Here is a 20585-nt window from a genome sequence, read left to right on the forward strand (position 1 = left end):
TGCTGATTTCTTTGGGGCATTGTCCTGATGAACTTTTCATAAAGGATCAATGATTTTGTCATTCTTCCACCTAAGCTTCACCAAAAATTTTGGTGTGTGTTCTTGCTTCAATTTTAGCAGAATTCATGTTGCTCTGAGAAAGGATCTTTTCAAACATGTCTTATCCTTGTTAGTGCCTCAAACTAGATCCTGTTCAGATATATCAAGTGAGTGAGAGTTTATTTTGGTGCAAAAAAAAAAAAAATTTGAAATCTATGTATAGTTTTTTCATAGCACGTATTTTTCATGGAACTTTTGGAAGACCCGTCATATAGACACACTCACACAATGGATGCATGTATTGTCAGTGAAGTTATGTTGGCTTCTGAAACTCAAGGGATTTTGCTGAAACTCATGAAACTCAAGGGATTTTACTGAAAAGTCTCAGCCTCAATTGGTTCCTCTTACATTTGCATATTCTGTCTGCCAGGTGGCAAGGTAGAATTGACTGTAATAAGAAAGAAACTACCATTGAGCTCCAATTACTGTCCATGACTCAGAGTTGATTTTTAACCTGAGAGTGACAGCAGCCACCTGGGCCAGGGGCAGACAGGTAGTTTGCCTCGCCTGGAATCAGAGGCTCCCCTATCAGCCTTATCTTCAAGAAGCTGATAGGAATGCTTTGTTTTTCTTTTGTGTGCTGGACAAAGAGAGGCCCTGGAAGGTCTGTCATGTAGATTGACAGTTTCCTTTTGTAAGACTGGCCAACTGAGGCCAAAGTTGAAAATGTCAGTAAAAACAAATAGTATTGCAAAAGGGCCTTATGCATTTCCTTCTCTATCCTCTCATTGCCCCATCAGCCGAGTGCTGCATGAGTGGCTTAAGAGAACACCATTAGGCTTGAAAAAGAGTGAACTGCAAAAACACATTTTCTCCATTTCACCTAGTTGTTATTTTCCCCCCATGTGCTAATGATGCAAACAAAAGAAAACAAAAATAATAGACATTGGCTTATGTCTTTTCAAGTTCCATTTCTTGTTTCTTCTTTTACCATTTTCAGAATCAAGGAAGATAATATAGAATTTTAACAGTTTTCTTACCTCATTTCGCATTTGTTAGACATTGTTTCCTCGTGATTGAGACCTGCTTCCTGCTCATGAAAGAGAAAGCAGTGGTTGCCCATACAATTCAATAATAATAACTCTTTGTCATTATTTAACAGTTGTTTAGGTGTGCCTCTCTCCTTTCTTCAGTTGCACTAATGATAGAAAAGGATCCTTGGGCACATAGTAAAGTGGTTCAAAGCATGGGTTTGGGTGGTAAACAGGTCTGAGATAGATTTCCTGCTCTGCCACTTAAGAGCTGGGTGACTTTGGGGAGTCATTTAATTTTTCTGAGCTTCACCCATAAATAATACATACATACATACATACATACATACATACATACATACATAAAACTCACCTTTCAGGTTTCTGAAGATGATGCAACACAGAATCTCAAAGGTACTGTGTACCCAGGGACACTGCAGTAATAGGTCCCCTCTCCTATTGCTGTCAGCTCAGAAATACAGAACAGAGCAACTGGGATTCAGGAAGGAAACTATAGGCTCTAGATAGAGGTACTCACTCACTTCCTTGGGCAACTCACTTCCCTGAGCCTCAACTTTCTTGTTGGTAAATAAGTGGAATCTTCCTACCCACCACTAGAGCTGTGCAAGGAAGGGATGGAGCTGGTTAATGCCAGTTCTGTCTGATTCCAGACCTGGTTCTTAACTAATAACAAGGAGTGGTGCCTGGCCAGGCACCTGGGGCATTGTCCCAAGATGATGTCAACATGTCTTCTTAGAGAAGGACAGTCATTGAGGCCTGAGGAAGTGTTCAGGAGGAATCAAGCTTCACCAGGAGAGTTTCAATGACTTAACCCTTTGCATGCAGTTTCCTCAAGTGTAAACGGGGGGTCATATAGTCCCATGAGTTTTCAATTACAGCCTTTGAAGTCTTTTGAGATTGTTACACAGGATTAAGTAGAAGAGGATGATTTCTAGCTCTCTATTGGAATTTCAGATTAATGTCTACAAAACTCACTAAAGTCCTTGTATTGAATAATTCTTTACCCAATTGATAGCAGTTAGGCTTCATTTTCAATGCCATTAACTCTGAGAGCAAATGACAGGCTTTTGGTCTGCCAATATATTAAAAGTGTGTTTCTGAGGAAATTTCAATGAGTCATTTGTTTATATAACAAATACTTGTTGAGCATCTACTTTCTATTGGGTACTGTTATAGGGATTAGAGATAACAGCTGCAAGCAAGTAAAAGGCCCTTGCTTTCTCAGAGCTTTCATTCCAGGAAGGAGAGAAAGAGAGTAACCACACACATCAATAGATGACCAGGCTGTTGTGAAGACACAAAAGCCAAATGAGTTGAGGGAGAGACTGGGGGTTAGATAAGGGTGTTTAGGGAAGCAGTCTAAAGTGAGGTGACGTGGAGTCAAAATTCTGAATGATAAAAAAATGAACCACCTGTGTGACCATTTGAGGATGGAACATTCCAGACAGAGAAGAAGGCAGATACAAATGTTCTAGGATGAGAAGGAGCTCAGAATGTCTGAGAGAATTGAAGACAAGCTTTGTGCTTAGAGCAGAGCAAGCTGCTTTGAGGTTAGAGAGGGAGCCAGGAGCCAGATTATGTTGGTTTTAGCCATAATAAGAACATTTATACTGGGTATGAACATAAACTCTTGGAGGTTGTAAGCCAGGGAGAGATCACTTGATTGTGAAAAAATGCTCATAACATAAGATTAAATGGAAAAATGACTCTTAAATCTAGAACTGTATATTCAGTACCATTTCAATTATGCAAACATATGTGTGAGTATGTATATTTGTGTGTATGTGTGTATGTGTATATAGATACATACTTTATGTATATATGCATAAAGTACGTGTGTGCATGTGTGCACATGTGAATGTGTGTATTCAGTAAACAAACTGGAAGAAGATATAGAAGTGTTTGCTGTAGTTTTTGTAGTGGTGGACTTATTTTCCTTCATTGCTTTCCTGTGTTTTGTAAGTTTTCTTTAAGTTTGTATGACATCAATAATCAAAATTAAATCATTTGCTTTTTAAAAACTTTGTTGCAGAGCAATCAATGGAGAGAATGTAAGAGTGATATTATTTTACCATGTCTTTTCTCAGATTTGAGCTTAATGTCATGATGCTTTGGAATGCTGGAGTGAATTTTGAAGGCTCTGGGTAGTACAGAAGTTTATTTGGCTTTTTGTTTGTTCTTTCTTTCTTTCTTTTTTTTTTTTTGAGATAGAGTCTCGCTCTGTCACCCAGGCTGGAGTGTAGTGGCATGATCTCGGCTCACTGTAACTTCTGCCTCCTGGTTCAAGTGATTCTTCTGCCTCAGCCTCCCAAGTAGCTGGGACTACAGGCATGTGCCACCACACCTGACTAATTTTTGTATTTTTAGTAGAGACGGGGTTTCGCCATGTTAACCAGGCTGGTCTTGAGCTCCTGACCTCAGGTGATCCACCCGCCTCGGTCTCCCAAAGTGCTGGGATTGTAGGCATGAGCCACCGCGCCCGGCCTTATTTGGCTTTTTAAGGAGTCTGTCCTAAACTGAACTTATTACTGTCTCCAAATTATGCAAAAGAATCTAACATTTCTGTTTCTTCCCATAGATTTGAATATAACCTGCCGCTTTGCAGGTGTATTCCACGTGGAGAAAAATGGTCGCTACAGCATCTCTCGGACGGAGGCTGCTGACCTGTGCAAGGCTTTCAATAGCACCTTGCCCACAATGGCCCAGATGGAGAAAGCTCTGAGCATCGGATTTGAGACCTGCAGGTAAGAGACCAGCACCCGACCACTGGGGAAAGCTGGCGGCCTGGGACCAGGCAGCTGGGCTTAGAACTGGAAGGCTCTTTTCCCACAGCTGAATGGATTATTGCCTAAGGAGTCAACCCCACCTATTAATTTGGCCAAGTCAATCTGCAACCTGTATGACAACTGGAGTTTAAAGTCAGCTAAAGACACCTTTGTGAATCATAGAGCAGGAACCCAGAGGAAGCCATTAGGGGTCCTCTCGGCTGGAATCCTCTTGTCTAACCTGCTTCCACAGAGCTCTCCTGGCTTTGAAGAAGCTGCAGTATCATTGTCAGAACCACAAGAAAACATAAACCAAATAACAGTGTTTGAAATAAATATGTGGCTGTTAGAGTCTTGGCCCTGCAGACTTGGATCAAAGCAGACTTTTCAAACTACTCTCTCTTAAAAAAAATTTTTTTTTGGTTTCTCTTCTATGTTTCTCTGGTTTGAAAAAGTAAATAAAAAGGCATGAAAGTTATTAAGCTATATTATATTAAGATATATTATTATTGGGAGCCCTGAGAGGGCTCCTACCAGTTATTCTAGAGCTGCATAGAGCCTTCCTCAAACTATGGCTCCAAGCAAGATAATCACAACAAGCAAGGACTTTATTTTTTGAATTTCCAATGGCCTTGTGGTAAGCGGTGCACAAGAAGAGCAAGCCACGGTGGCAATCACAGTGAATTGTTGTGGTTCGATTTGTTTTCACTAGAAGAGGACTGAGTAACCTCTACAACTGCTCTGAAGTTTCTACCCCAGCCTGTAGCTGTGCTTTTGCAGTGTCTTTAGGTAATATGATTCCCCTTTCTCTGCAACACACACTCACATGCACACAGACTGCTTTTGAAAAGTCAAGCTGCAGAACTTTAAGGAAACCATGAAGTGTAAGTTAAGTGCTTCTATCCTCCAACACTGGTTACAGTCATGCACCCACATTATGAGTGATGGCTGAGACTCTTGCTGAAAGGGAAAAGGAAAGTCTTTTGCCTAAAATTGCCCTGTCTGATATGGTAGCCACTAACCACATGTGGTGACTTACACTTAAACTAATTAAAATACTAAAATTAAAACTTTAGTTCTTCACTAGCACTAACTACATTTTAAGTGCTCGGTTAGTCACCAATGGCCAGTGGCTACTGTACTGGATGACCCAGGTTAGAGAACATTTCCATCATTGCAGAAAGTTCTATTGAGCAGCACTGCTCTAAAATAAAGAGCAGATGTACATAGACATCTGTATGTGTTCAGAGCTAGGTCTGGGGGAATATGAAAGGAGCAGAGAGAGGGAGAAAGCTCTGGTGGCTACTGAACTTGCACTGTAGGATGCAATGAAAAAAGGCCATTTAGCAAATCCATTATTCTATTCCCAAGGCTAATTGTTTAATTATGGCCCTGACTAGGCCACTGGCCTAAGAAAGTGAATTTAGTAAGCTGAACTTTGATTGTGAAATACAAACAAGGCATACTTGCAAAATATAGATATGCTGCCATGTGCTGAGGACCAGGGGAGTTCTTACAACTGCCACTGGCCAATCATCAAGCACTTAGATGCTGCGAGCCCTACTGCCCACCTGGCCAAACCCCACACTTAATCCTCAAACTGCAGTATTGGTCAATATTATCACCTCATTTTATGGATGAAGCAACCGAGGCTTAGAGAAGTTGCACACACAGCCTGCCTATGGAGGAGTTAGGATTCTGGTTCTGCTTAGCCTCAGCCCAGGACAGGATTTTAATGACCAAGCCCTCCTCAGGGGCTTAAAAGGGGAGGAAAGTATGCTGCCTGGATTTGCTGAATATTCTTTCCTCCTTGTGAACAGTAACTTACTCATGCCACATACACACATATAAACTTTAATATCCCCAATTTACAGTTAGCATGACCCATAAAACCGGCAGGCAACATGAGGTGGTAAAAACTCAGTAATAGCTTACAAAGAGAATGCAATAGATTCTAGAACGTTGGTGTTATCCATACTTGATGACATGATGCGATGGGGGTGAGTTGGCGGGTAGGTTCACCAAGAAGTATTATTTAGAAAAACTGTGCCAAAGAAATCTATCATTTCACCCATAACTGGTATTAAGTATTGCAAAACTCATTTCCATAATTTCTCTCAGGTAGCTATGAATCAGCTTTCTGCCATAGGACAGATGGCAGAGTCTCATGGGTTAGGATAAAACCTTAGCATCTACTCTCTTTTGTCTGCCCCACCCTGATTGGTAGCAACTCTTAGATATATGAAAACTTATTACCATTTAATTGTGCCCGCACCCCCTGCCAAGCTAAGGAGGCTTTGGGGAAACCAGTTTGTCTGTTCAGATGAGAAATTAGTCATGCGAGCTACAGTTGCCACATAGATAGGAGTTCTGTGTGCTTGGAAACTTCAGACTCACAGACATTTCCATGGGTCGTGCAGGGTGATGCACTCCATGCTGTTGCCCCTGGCAGGAAAGATGAAAAGCATCAATGTGCATTTTAGCCAGAATTGCATTTTGAAAAACCTGCTGGATTTAGCTTCCTCCTCTCTGCTCTCCTGCTGCACCACAGCTTCCCTTGCACATGGCATTTTCTCAGCCCACATCTCATTTTTTGAGACATTTTATATTCAGAAAAAATTGTTGTTTTTAGCACAATTAAAAAATAAGCAAGTTTTTAGCCACCAGGATGCTGCTAGAAGAGGCTGGGCTGTGTGTGTTGTATCTGTATGTTGTATCCAGCTGTAACACACTCCCAGAGATACCTTGGTGGGGAGAGAGGGGCTATGCGTTTCTCTGGCTGTGCTACTTCTGGAAAGTTCCTGAGCTACATGAGCCGTTGCTATCTACTTACTTAATTGCTATGACTCCCATTGTAATGATGGTTAATTTATTCCCACTGGCAATAGAATTATGCCTGCAATGCTCAGGAGGCAGTGTGCTGTGCTGTGTACTTGGCATATAAACAAGGCTTCATGTTTAGGGCAATGGAGTATGGAGTAAGGGGACTCACAGGAAAAGTTGTGGCTGAGAAAGAAGTGGGGGAATGGGACATGAGGCAGGTCTGGAATGTGTGCACTGAAATAAAGAAGCACCCCTTCCTATCTGTGGAAGCTGGCCATTTTGTGTATTTTCTGGAAAACATGAAGGTAATCCAGAGCCAGCATGAATCTTACATCAAAACTTCTCTCTTCTGTGACTCAGGCTTCCTTCTGTTTGTTCAAATAGACTCAACACTGCTGAACACAAATTTTAACTGAAACTAATTATTCCTTTCATGATTTTTTTTTAAAAGCTCTTTATAGGTCTCTAAATAAAATCACTTTGTTTCTATCAATCAGTCTTATTGATCTCTTTCCCTCTCTATGCTGTTATTTTTGGATTTCAAATAACTCGGTTGTTGAAACCTCCGATATCCCTAGGGGTGAACTGAATGAAGTGTTGCACGGCATTAAATGTCATTGAATGGGATATTATGAAATTCCCATCTTAGCTGTTTAGGTCAATATCCTCTTGTTTTTCTCTTACAGGTATGGGTTCATAGAAGGGCACGTGGTGATTCCCCGGATCCACCCCAACTCCATCTGTGCAGCAAACAACACCGGGGTGTACATCCTCACGTCCAACACCTCCCAGTATGACACATATTGCTTCAATGCTTCAGGTTGGTTCTCAGGGGGGTGTCTGTTGGCATGAAAGGCTTTGGGAGCCTGGTCTTTGGAGCTCAGCTTAAGTGGGGATTCATGTAGCCTCCATTTACATAACAAATGCTCACTGAATATCTGTACAGCAGAGTCAACATTCCTGTCTCCATGAAGCTTACATGCTAAATTGGGGAGGCAAACAATAAACAAATAAATATTAAATACCATTCAGGACTGTCCAATCTTTTGGCTTCCCTAGGCCACATTGGGAGAAGAATTGTCTTGGGCCCCACATAAATTACACTAAAACTAAGAGTAGCTGATAAGCTAAAACACAAACAAACAAAAATCACACAAAAAAATCTCATAATGTTTTAAGAAAGTTTACGGATTTGTGTTGGACCACATTCAAAGTTATCCTGGACCACACAAGGCCTGTGAGCCGCCGGTTGGACAAGCTTGCCCTATATGAAGTCTGAAAGTGATACAAGTGCTATAAAAAAGAAAGCAAAATATGAGGCTAATGAGTGCTAGGGATGCTTTTATTTTCTGAGAAGGTGGTCAGGGAAAGTGCCTCCTGGACTGTTCTGAGAATATCAGTGCTCAGAGGGGAGAATGCCAAGGAATAAAGTCAGAGAGCTAAGCAAGGGCCAGCTAACAGGGGGTGATTCATTCTCAGTGTGATGGGAAGTCATTAGAGGTTTTGAATAAGGGAGTGACATGAATCTAATGATAGCTTTGGGGTGTAAGTCAAATGTCTTAGCTGAGAGGTATTTATTATATGAGAGGGCTGGAAAAAAGCCTTGGAGAGTATATGGTTTGCCTTTGACCTTCTTAAATATCCCTTACCCAACAGTTGAAAGAACCAGAGAAGAAGAAACCTAAGTTAAGATGTAGATGCTAGGACACAGGCCAGCCCTTCTCTGTGTCTTTGTGACTTTCTCCCAACCATTAACCTAGAAAATCAGGCTTATGAGCCTTATTCAAGTCCTAGCAAAATTAAAGAATTCTATGCATCATGAATCTTCAGAATTTTTTGAGAAGGATCAAAATATAAATGTCAAATATCTTGATGCCAACTATCAAAAGTCTTACCTCTTAAACTGGGCCTTCTGTTCCCATGGAAGGTTTGAAGTTGGGTGAAGGGAAAGATGAAGCCTTGAGGTAAACTTGGTACATCTTGCTGGAGTGTCAGTTTTCCCTAAAGATGTGAAGGGGATGTTAAATTAGCTGGAAAGAGACTTAAGACATTATCAGCCTGAGACAAACACAGATATATACATATACGTATATATATATTTATATATATATTTATTTATATATATTTATAAATGTTTATTTATATTTATATATTTATATTCATTTATATAAATTTATATTTATATATTTATATTTATTTATATAAATTTATATATAATTATATTTATATATTATATATAAATTTATATATAATATATAATTTATATATGTAATTCTATATATAATATAGAATTTATATATATAATTCTATATATATAAATTATATATATTATATATAAATTTTATATATATAATATTATATATAATATATAAATTTATATTTATACACATTTATACATGTATATATAAATATATACACATTTATATATGTATATGTAAATATATACACATTTATATATGTATATGTAAATATATACACGTTTATATATGTATATGTAAATATATACACGTTTATATATGTATATGTAAATATATACACGTTTATATATGTATATGTAAATATATACACGTTTATATATGTATATGTAAATATATACACGTTTATATATGTATATGTAAATATATACACGTTTATATATGTATATGTAAATATATACACGTTTATATATGTATATGTAAATATATACACATTTATATATATAAAATCAAGTTATCACAGATATATATACAATATACATCAAATATAAATATATATATACCATATATATGGTAGTAAAATATAAAAAGCTGCATGGATTTTTAAACTATAAAAAGGACATCAACTTAATTATGAGATCTTTCTTCTACTCACTACTAAAAAAAACCCAAAAATTAAAATTAATTGTGAGATTACATCAGTGGCTTTAGTCTACACCACCTACCCTTTGTTGTGTGAACAGTAGGGATCAGAGTGGAAAATCAGAGAAGAAATCCAGAGTTTAGGACAAAGTATCAGGGCTGGCTAGTTGAAATGGAGTGTGTGAAGCCAGTAGATTTTGACAAAAATTTACAGGTCACTGAATCTATCGAGAGACATACGAAACAGGAACAGAAAACTGTAGAATGTTTACTCTTCCCTGTTATATAAGTGAAGAACACAAATGGAGTTTGACCAAAGGGAAGGGAGTCCAATTAACACTAAGTAGTACACGACTCATACATACTCAGTTCCCATACCCATGTCTAGCACGTCATTCTAATGATATAATGAGAAAACCACATATAAAAAAGCAAGAAATAGACATAGAGCAACATGTGGTCTAGCTAGCTCCATCTCAGTGCAACAGGTCAGAGGGAGACATTGGGAAAAGCTTGTGCTTTAGATGAAGAGGTTGGCTCATTGGGAAAGGGCTGGCATGAGGCTATACACTCCTGAGTCTCTGGGCACTGCTTATTGCATCTCCCATTGAGTCTTGCTGAGTGCATGTATGCAATAAATTATGTAGTTGCATACCCACATTGTCTTACCTGTTTTACAAGTTGGTTTCACTTGCTAAAAGGAACCTCAACTCAAATAGATAGAAGCTCACACTGTTTTATTGCCTGGCATCGAAGCCTTCTAGGCAGGCTGCGACTGAGACTTGTTTCTATCCTTAATTTTGTTCATGAGGTTGGGCCCATACCTGGAGTTGGGAGCAAGAGCATTGATTAATTTTCTTCTCTTTGGAGGGTTAGTTCAGTTGAAAAGCTTGAGAAGTACAGGGGGTATGTTTCTTACTAAAATGGATGAATTAAATAATAAAGCTAGAAGTAATATTTTTCCTTTTGTCTATTTTCCAAATTGACTCAATATTGATGGCTACTTTTGTAAGTTTTTATTTAAGTTTAAAGGGAATATGTATTGATCACTTCTATGTGCTCAGTACTGCACTAGGCAGAGATGGGGTAAGAAAGAACTGGAGGCTACATTTCTTGTCTTAAAGGAGTTAACAATCTTGTTGAAGCGATGAGACAAAAAAAAAAAGAAAGAAAGAAACTGGAGAAGAGGATAAATGTGTTTAAGGATAAATAAATTCTGAATGTCTTGGATTAGAGTCAGATGATAGGGGTATTAAGTGAGCTAAAGATTTTGATAAACTGCCCTATGCAAAGGATTTCATTGCAAGGATCCCTGAATCTAATTTAGCCTGAAAGCAGCTAGCAGGTGGTCATGTCCCAGTGCTGTGATCCCCCCCATAAAACGGCTACAGGGATAAAAGTCAGCTTGATCTTAATAGATAGCTTCCATAAGCTTAAGTTTTAGCAGTATTTTTAGAAAACATGGCCTGTGGCTAACAAATGAAAATAAGGCAGAACTTGAAAAGGCCTTTGTGATTTTTTTTCCCTCATTTTCAGTGGTTGAGGCCCAACGTGAGCCTGGTGACTTCTGTGTGAACACAGAACTGACTTGAATTGATTCATTTATTAAACTTGCTTTCAGTCAAGTGCCTCATTTTCTTTTGAAGGTAGAATTAAAGGGAAGATTCTACATGTATTTGTTTATCCATTTCCTCCTTTATTCAACAACTATTTGAGAATATTTATGAGATACCTAAAATGTATCAAGCATTGAAGAGGGTGCCTTTCTATCTGGCAACCAGAGATTAGTGGCTAGACTGAATAATTAATGTTTCTCTTGGTTATTTTGGTGTGTTGAAGCCAAGGTTTATGAGAAAGCCCACCTCAGAGAATTTCTAACAAGTCCTCAGATTCAGGAATACCTCACCAGGTCTAGCTTTCCAAGCAGTACAGAGCTCATTAAATGGAAAGAAAGGCTATCTAATGAGGCCCTGGAATCCAACATGAGAGCATGAGTCTGTTAATTGCACATTTGGGTCAATCCACTAAGCATATTTGCCAGATTTGATGTTCTTTATTAAAGTTAAGGTGAATTGGAGCATGAAGGGGGTCCATGTGAACAAATGCTCTAATAATTTACAAAACTGTCTTAGGGTTTTTGACATCATGCTCCATTCTATTACAACTTGCTGCCTGGAAATTCCCAGTGTACTGTTACTTGCAGTTATATTTGAAGTTAGGGGAGATTGTTTCATCCCTGGCATCAAGAAGCCATAATCCAAAGCCTGGTTCCAGGTATGCACAACATACAAATATCAGAAGCATCTCATAGGTTGCGTCAGTTTCTGCTGATATTTCCAAGAGAAACAAGATAGATACTCCCCGAAATCTCCCAGGTTGGCTATATGCCCTTATTTTCAAGTGTAATAATTTTGGAAAATATTTTTGAAAACTGTAAAAAGCTAAATTAATATTAATTATTACAGTCCCCCATGACCTTGTGAGTTTATCAGAAGCAGGGACAGAAACATGCTCATCTTCTTTTCTCCTTTTATATGGTCTGGCATATAAGTGTTGAGTAGATGCTTAAAAATAATAAATGAAGAGTTAGATCTGTAACTTCCTTTAATTATTTCTTATGGCATTACCATTTAAGGATAATCTAAATGCGTGACCTGTACATATTTGGAGATGCATTTAGGGGGCTAACATCTTAGGTGTGTTTACTGGAAGAATAGACCCTTGGGAAATTATATCGGTACTTTTTTCTTTTTTCATCCATTCAACACATTTTTATTGCATGTTTCTCTGTCCCCATCACACATAAATGTTCTGGCCAAGACAGATAAAGTTATTACTCATCTGTGGAGCTTATATATTTCTAGGGAGGGAGGCAGGTAGCAGAAGGCAGAGATTGAGAGAAGTGCCATGAACAGTCATCAAGTAAGATGAACAAGATACGTTTATATAGTGGTAAATATGAAGAAGAAATGAGAGCAAGATGCTATGTGATGGTGACAGGTGTGGGGGAGTGATGAAGTAGTTTAGATTGGATGGTAAGGAATGGCCTCGCCAAGGAGGTGATACTTCTTTTTAAAGAAATCTGAGAAATCTTTTAGGACAGGCTTTGCAAGAATGGCGTTTCCTAAAACTTTCTGTTTTTTTCCAATTGAATGTATAAAACTGCCAGTTAGTTCCACTAACTGCCCAAAGAAATGGGCAGGTTAAGGTTATCCTTTTTATCTGTGGGAAAAGATGCTCCCAGGTACTAGGAAGCAAACAAAACCTGTTTTGTTCAACTTGTGTTTCTATCCACTTTTATAAGTACACAAAAATTATAGCAGGACACTTAAAATACTTGTGATAACAGCCCTTCTTGTGATAGCAGTCTGTCTGTCTGCCTGCCTGTCTTCCTCCCTCCCTCTCTCCATCCATCTATCCATCCATCTCCTTCTTCCTCTTTGCCAGGAGCAATTCTGGGAGAAACTAACCTAACAAATAAATTTCCATTTTAATTTAAGTATGCACACACACACAGAATAAAAGCTGTAATGCACAAATGGACTTAACCTTTCTATAAAGGCAAAACCAGTTTAAAGCTCTCTGAGGTTTTAGAGCTCAATACAAGGTATAGTCACAGAATAAAGCACTTTGGCATGAATAGAAGGTTGCTTCAGCTACACTGCAGTCTGCCTTTAAGACACAAGGAATGGAATGCAGGGTGGAAGTTTCAGGGCCTGTTATCAGGCGGCTTGAGACAGTGCTGCTCAGAGGGCTACCAGTAACATCTGTGGATGATCAGTCAGGCCCAAGATTCAGGCAGAAATCTTTATTCCTAAAGCAAGGGATGAAAGAGTAGAGGATAAATGGAGAACAAGAGAAAAAAAAACCAGAAATGCCCATGATGAGATATGCCAAAACAGTAACCTTGAAAAATATTCTGGGCACCTAGGCCAAAGGTGGTCAACCTCAGAAGCAACATGCTGAGAAGCAGTCTATACAGAGTAAGCACTTAAAAGATCAGCTAAATTAATAAATACATTATTACATTAATGAAAGACTAGAGATTCATTTGGTTTTTAATATTTCAACTGAGTAAATTCTTTGTTGTGATTATGTTATTTTAACCTTCAGATTGTCATGCTGTTCATGTTGATAAACATTTGATTGTGTGTCTGCCATGTTTTCTCATCATTTCTGTGGACTTCCCAGATTATAAATGATTTTCTCATGATAGTTCATACTTTACTTTTAAATTTTTTTACAATGTTCCTGCATTACTTTTGTAATCACAAATTTAAAAAATCCTCCCTAATGTGTTTGCATTAGAGAAGGAGCCATGTCTATCTTATTTAAAATTGTACCCCCAGGCTTCCACAGTGCCTGATATAGAATGTATATTTATTAATGAATGAATTCACTGCGGTGGGAAAATTTCTGGAAACTTCATAAGTTCCAGAAATTTATGAAATCAAGTAAAAACGGAAAATCCATCAGGTAAGGCAGAGAAATTCCTAGCCAAAGAAAGTTATTTGGAATAAGTTATAATAAAACTCCATCCTAACTGACTAATAAAAATGAGGATAGATTTTCCTCATGTTTTTAAAGGGTTCTCATCCTTTTTTTTTTCTACCTCATAGCTCCACCTGAAGAAGATTGTACATCAGTCACAGACCTGCCCAATGCCTTTGATGGACCAATTACCATAAGTATGTCTCTCTTCTAATCTTAATTAAATTTTCCTATTTTGGGGAAAGGGCTCAGGTGTGTTCTCTATGGTATATTTGAATAGAATATTAGGCCAGGTGTGGTGGCTCACTCCTGTAATCCCAGCACTTTGGGAGGCTGAGGTGGGTGGATCACTTGAGGTCAGAAGTTTGAGACCAGCCTGACCAATATGGCGAAACCTTATCTCTACTAAAAATACAAAAAATTAGCTGGGCATAGTGGCAGGTGCCTGTAATCCCAGCTGCTCAGGAGGCTGAGGCAGGAGAATTGCTTGAACCCAGGAGGCAGAGGTTGTAATGAGCTGAGATCATGCCACTGCACTCCAGTCTGGGCAACAGAGTGAGACTCCATTTCCAAAAAAAAAAAAAGAAAAAAAAAAAGAATATTAGTCATTTCCCTAAGACTAAGTAAGGACAGTTGGCTTTAATTCAGTGTCCCTTCCTTTTTTTCTACAATGACTTGAAACTGCTCTCTGGTTTACACTCATGCATCGTTCCTCAAACTTCAGTCATTTGAAAACCACTTTCACATTTTTTTTGGCATCTCTATATGTACAATGCTTTCATTTACTTGATATTTTTTATTTAAATGATCCACTGTTTTCTAATTAAAATACATTAACTTTTAAAAAGAAATTGCACATGGAAAACCAACATCACATCATAAATAGAAGGCAACCTTAATAATAAACCTAAATGTAAGAAAAATTAAATAATGTTCTTAATTTGCAGCTGCTGAAAGCTCTGGGTCTGAGTCATGTTCTCTCTTATAAAGAGGGATTAATAAGTGTCAGGTGTAGGGGCATTTTGGCCCTAATTAGCAATTTTCTGTTTGATATAACTGAAGTATTGAAAGATAATCATGAAGGATATAAACTTCCTGATATGTGTTTTGACATTGTTTATACCACATCCATCTTAAATCATCCTGATATTTGATTATCCACAGATGTATATATTCGGGCACTTTTTAAAAATAGACATGAGGGGGTCTCACTATGTTGTCCAGGCTGGTCTTGAACTCCTGGGCTCAAGCAATCCTCCTTCCTCAGCCTCCCAAAGTGCCAGGATTACAGGCATGAGCCACCATGCCTGGCCTATTCCAGCACTTTAGAAATCAGAAAATCTCAACCAGAACTTTCAAATAGGCTAACTGCTAACCCTGATCTTACGGCCTCTGAGCTTCATTTAATGGGAAACAGTACAGTGTTGAGAGGTCTGATTTCTGCTTCCTCACAGCTGGATACTGACAGTGTGCACAGGCATGATGTTGGCAGTGGCAGAGGGATGAGAATCTTCGTAGCCCATACAAACCCAGCCCCACCTTGTTATGTAAGGAATTGTCCCTGACCTGTGCCTTGCAATAGGAAGGGGAGGCTTCACACCATGATGGCTACGACATGAGATGTGCTGTCTCAGCAGGCCTGGCATGAAATCCTAGTTCCCTCACCATGTGTGAGATTTTAGAGGAGTGACTGATCCTCAGTTTTCTCATTCATATAATGGAACAACCTATGAGAATATTCAGGAAATTTGTAAAAGACACTATGTCTAATGTATGTCCAGCCCATAGTAGAGGTTTAATAAATGCCCTGTTTCTTTGATGCCCACAGTTCTCTTTTGAAGTCCAGACGTGTAAGAGTGTGGTCAACAATATTTCCTTGTCAAATCCTCACCTGCAGAGATTACCAGGGTGACTGAGACCTTGATTTTTTTTTTCATTTATGTATTATTAATAGTTCCACTTGAGACTTGCCACAGTGGCTCACTCCTGTAATCCCAGCACTTTGGGAGGCTGAGGCAGGCAGATCACCTGAGGTCAGGAGTTCAAGACCAGCCTGGCCAACACGGTAAAACCCCGTGTCAACTAAAAATACAAAAATTAGCTGGGTGTGGTAACATGCACCTGTAGTCCCAGCTGCTTGGGAGGCTGAGGCAGGAGAGTTGCTTGAACCCAGGAGGCGGAGGCTGCTGCACACTGAGATTGCACCACTGCACCCCAGCCTGGGCAACAGAATGAGACTCCATCTCAAAAAAAAAAAAAAAGTTTCATTTGAACAAGCTAAATATGTGGCCAAAAACAACCTTTAGTCCCATCAATTCAATACAGCAGAAAATAATTTCATCTAAATGCACACCTGCATAGTGAGTGGCCCAGACTTGAGAGCAGCAAATACTTCTAGGGAGGAATAATGAATGAATGCATTCAGGCTTTTTCTTCTCCAATTCATTCTAGTCATTTGTTGAAACCACAGATGTTGATCTTCATGTATATCTGTGCTTGTTAATTTCCAGGTAGAATTTCACAGAGAATGGCAAAGGCTCTTCTGTATTTAGACCTGCTGATTTCCTAACCAGAAGTGGGTGTTTGCACAAGTGGACAAAACTTGCCCCTTAAAAAAGAAAATCAAAATCTTCATCATTTTGCAGATGTATCTTCCCTGCTGAGGCTATTAGTCTGCTACTTCAAATCTTTTTCGGAGGAATATATGGAATTAATAGCAACACATTTTATATGTACTTCAGAAGGGAGAGTAGGGAAACAAGTGGGAGGATGATTATTTATTGAGCATCCACTGTATTTTGAATACTGTGCTGAGCACTTTACTTACAACGTATCACATAATCCCCATTTTACAAATGAGGAAACTGAAGCTCAGAGTTGCCTTGTCCAGAGCTCTATGAAGCTGGGATTCAAACATGGGGATGGGACTCTCCAGTACTTCCTTGTTTCCTGCCTCATCCCCAGGGTGTGTGGGTGATAGGAGGGTGCACTTTCTTAGTGCATCTGCCACTCTCTCCCACCACTGGATAGATAGGTGTTTCTCATTACAAAGGAAAATAGCTTTGAAGTCACTATGTTAAACGCTAATCCACATACTCAAAATATGAGCTGTGAAGTTCTGTAAGTACCTTTTCTCTCTCCCAGCTATTGTTAACCGTGATGGTACCCGCTATGTCCAGAAAGGAGAATACAGAACGAATCCTGAAGACATCAACCCCAGCAACCCTACTGATGATGACGTGAGCAGCGGCTCCTCCAGTGAAAGGAGCAGCACTTCAGGAGGTTACATCTTTTACACCTTTTCTACTGTACACCCCATCCCAGATGAAGACGGTCCCTGGATCACCGACAGCACAGACAGAATCCCTGCTACCAGTAAGGAGAATAAATCACTGTGCTTCCCAATAGCAATTCCCTGGCAAAATGTCTCTGACCTTCCTGAGCATTGCACACTCAGGTGCTGATTTTCTCGTCTCTAGACAGCTGGAAGCTGGTGATGCCATTCAGGGAGGTGGGCTCTTGTGGTTGTCAGTAAACTGCCTGCATTGACTACTACTGCCTACCTTTTTTCCTCATCTATAACTGTTTTTCTTACCTTAGCATAAGAAGTGCCATATTGGAAGTTTTATTTTGGGGAGAGCCCTCCTTATTCTCTTATCCCCAGGTATACAGTAACAATTCAAGCCTGATATAAAAACTGTTTTCATTTTTTCATGTTTCCTTCTTGTTCTTATCCACCTATGGATAAGATTGTTTTCTTAAAGTTGGGATCATAGAGTTTGCATACCACTCCACTAGCACCTTTTAAAAAACCCACTTATGCCTGAGGTTGCAATTTTTTGAATTTTTGCGATCAGACCTTGGTGATGACAATAAGCAGTAGGATATAAATAACTCCCACATGCTTAGCTTTCCAATAATGGAACAGTAGGCATACGGGGGTCAACTGTGGCTTTTTATGGTTTAACTTGATTTACATTCTTACTATTGATAGTGTAATATTCAGTGATTTTCACCAACGATAATTTACTCAACAATTCCTTTGTTTTTGGTCCAAGGAAGCATATCTGGAGGAGTTTTCTGGTGAAATTAAATCAGCTTAAGAGCTCTATAATCCAGCCTGTTGGGGAATGTTCTCAATACTTACTTGGTGTGTGGGGGTAATTCATTACTTAGGGTTGCAAGAGTGGAAGTATGTAAACATTGCGTTCCATTCCTTTGGAGTTTGTCCCTCGCGCTTCAGCTCCACTGGAAAGTGTTTACATCTCTCTTGTCTCCTGTTTCCCTCTTTGCTTTTCTTCTATGGTTTGTTTTGAAATGGGCTCCCAGATGGGCCATGCTCCTCCTGTGGAGGATTAATCAAACTCAAATAGGGCATCTGCCTCTGGAGTGGTTTTCCTAGTATGGTGTGGATTTTCTCTTTTCCTGGCTATAGTTCCTGAGGGGTGAAACTTGGGCCTCCAAAGAGTGTGGCAGAAATGCGCTGGCTTGTGAATACTCAAGACAGGGCCCTTCTCTTTTCCTTGTCACCCAGAAGCCAGGGAAACCCCCACAGCACTGTGATTTCATTTAAGGTCACTTGCGCAATAGTGTTTTAAATTTCTGTCAGTCTCTGGCTGAGGGCATGATACAAATAGGCTTGGGGTTCCCATCACTCCCTGCACATTCTTTGAAGCTTTTTAAAAAGCAGAGTTTTCAAGCTGCCCATACTTTCTTGGGTTATTGGCCCTCTTGAGTTTGCATCAGCTTATTGTTGGTAGTCCCGTGGGCAACCCTTCTTGAGAGAGGCTTCTGCAAACCAAGCAGGCAGTGCTGCTAGCTACTCACTGCTTCTTGGGTTCCCTGTCTTTTTAAAGTAACCATGTCGAAGGTGCTTATCATTATGGTATGCAATTTTGTCAGATGTTAGCGAACACAATAATTAGTGGTCTCAGCAGGAAGGAGAATAGGTCTACTCTAAAGTACCACTTCCCACCAAAGAAGAAAATCCTGATAAAACATAACTTGGGACTATATGTAGTTAACATTCAAACCACTAATAGCCTATATAAAATAGTATTTCATGTGTGTTTTAAAAACACACATTTCATTAACCCCTATAGAATATCTCTTAAGAACTGTATCTTCCCTTCCTAAGTTAGTCAGCAAACGTATTTTGAGAACCTACTATGTACCAGGCCTATTAGAATGCTTGGGATCCAAGGACAAACATAGTTAGGAAATAATATTGAAGAGAGGCAAGGATTACTGAGATATTTATTCATTCAATCAGTATCTGAGGTCTTCTGTATGCCAGACACTGCTCTAGGATACTAGGAATTCAGAGTTGGACTTACCTTCATGGAGAATACATATTATTAGTTTAGAAATCAGGGAAAAGGAGTGTTTATGAGATTTAACTAAAACATAGTTCAGGATTTGAGCTGCAAAATGAATTGTGCCTTTCTCCTCCCAGATAAATTAGTTAAGTTTCCTTCAGCAGCTAAAAAAGAAAGAGACTAATGAGTCTACCAGATGAGTCCAGGGCTAACCTGAGAGTCACTGAAGTACTATAGGACCCAATGGGACCAGTAGCAGCTCCAAGTGGATCACTTCATGCAAAGAAACATACCAAGGCAAACAACCTGGTGGAAACTTGAACGTAGCATAATGGCACGCCAGGAAAAGTCAGCACTGTTAGGTTCCTGAGTAGAATCGTATTTCTAAAGTCCAGTGAGGAGATTTGCAAAACCTTATCACTGTTGGACTGAGAGCTGGGACAGAGTAACAGGGAGTGATTGCAAAGCCTCCCTCATGCATTGCAGGAGGGCAGGGGTCAAGAGGAGTGCTGGCTGAGAGCACAGAAGAAGCTGCCTTTGGCTCGGCTGGCTCATTCCTTCCTGAAGGGCCTGTAGTGGGTGGCAATAGGGACAGCTAGTAAGAATAACCATCTGGGTAGCTTTAGGCTTCCAGCAGGCTGTTTATCTTGAGTGTCATCAGCCTCTTCCTATTGGTGACCTGGAACTCTCTGGGATCAAGAAACCTAAACTAATTCAGGAAGCAGACTCCTGCCTTGGAACACTGTATTTCCTTGTCTTCTGGGTGTCAAAGGAATTCTTTCTTTTTTTTTTTTTTTTTTTCAGATCTGGTATGGCCTATTTGGGTGGGGAAAATTAGAAATTCTGCTGGCTAGGCAGTAGCTTTTTCCATTTTTCCCCCTCATACCACTCCTTTCAGGAAGACAAAAATAACGCCTATTTCTATCTTGTTCTTGTAGGTTTGTTTCCTCTGGTACTGTTTTTTCCTGGTGTACTATTGGGTGAGGGTGGTGGGAATTATGCATCTTTAATAAAGTTTCTGAGGTGAGAATGTAGTGTCTGTGGATTTTCCCGGGGATGCTCAGGTTTGTCTGGAGGCTTCATGGGTAAAATTGGCTCCTATTTCTCTACTCTCTGTTCTGAACTAATGTGTCCTTTGCAGCAGGGATGTCCAGTCTTTTGGCTTCCCTGGGCCACATTGGAAGAAGAAGAATTGTCCTGGGCCACGCATAAAATACACTAACACTAACCATAGCTGATGGGATAACAACAACAAAAAAA

General features: G+C 39.5%; 1 protein-coding gene across 14 annotated transcripts in view; it reads left to right on the forward strand.

The window, feature by feature from the left end:
* CD44 (CD44 molecule) overlaps positions 1-20585 on the forward strand; it is a 93461-nt gene that overhangs the window by 33751 nt on the left and 39125 nt on the right. For 13 of the 14 annotated variants that reach the window (XM_001152726.8, XM_016920662.4, XM_009460215.5 and 10 more), the window contains exons 2-5: positions 3670-3835; positions 7366-7499; positions 14136-14204; positions 17152-17382. In XM_001152726.8, coding sequence (XP_001152726.1) covers positions 3670-3835; positions 7366-7499; positions 14136-14204; positions 17152-17382 — 600 coding nt within the window. The remainder of the gene's footprint in view (positions 1-3669; positions 3836-7365; positions 7500-14135; positions 14205-17151; positions 17383-20585) is intronic. The other variant, XM_003312981.5, reaches the window with a different exon arrangement.

Source organism: Pan troglodytes, chromosome 9, assembly GCF_028858775.2.
Source record: "Pan troglodytes isolate AG18354 chromosome 9, NHGRI_mPanTro3-v2.0_pri, whole genome shotgun sequence".
NCBI lineage: Eukaryota > Metazoa > Chordata > Mammalia > Primates > Hominidae > Pan > Pan troglodytes.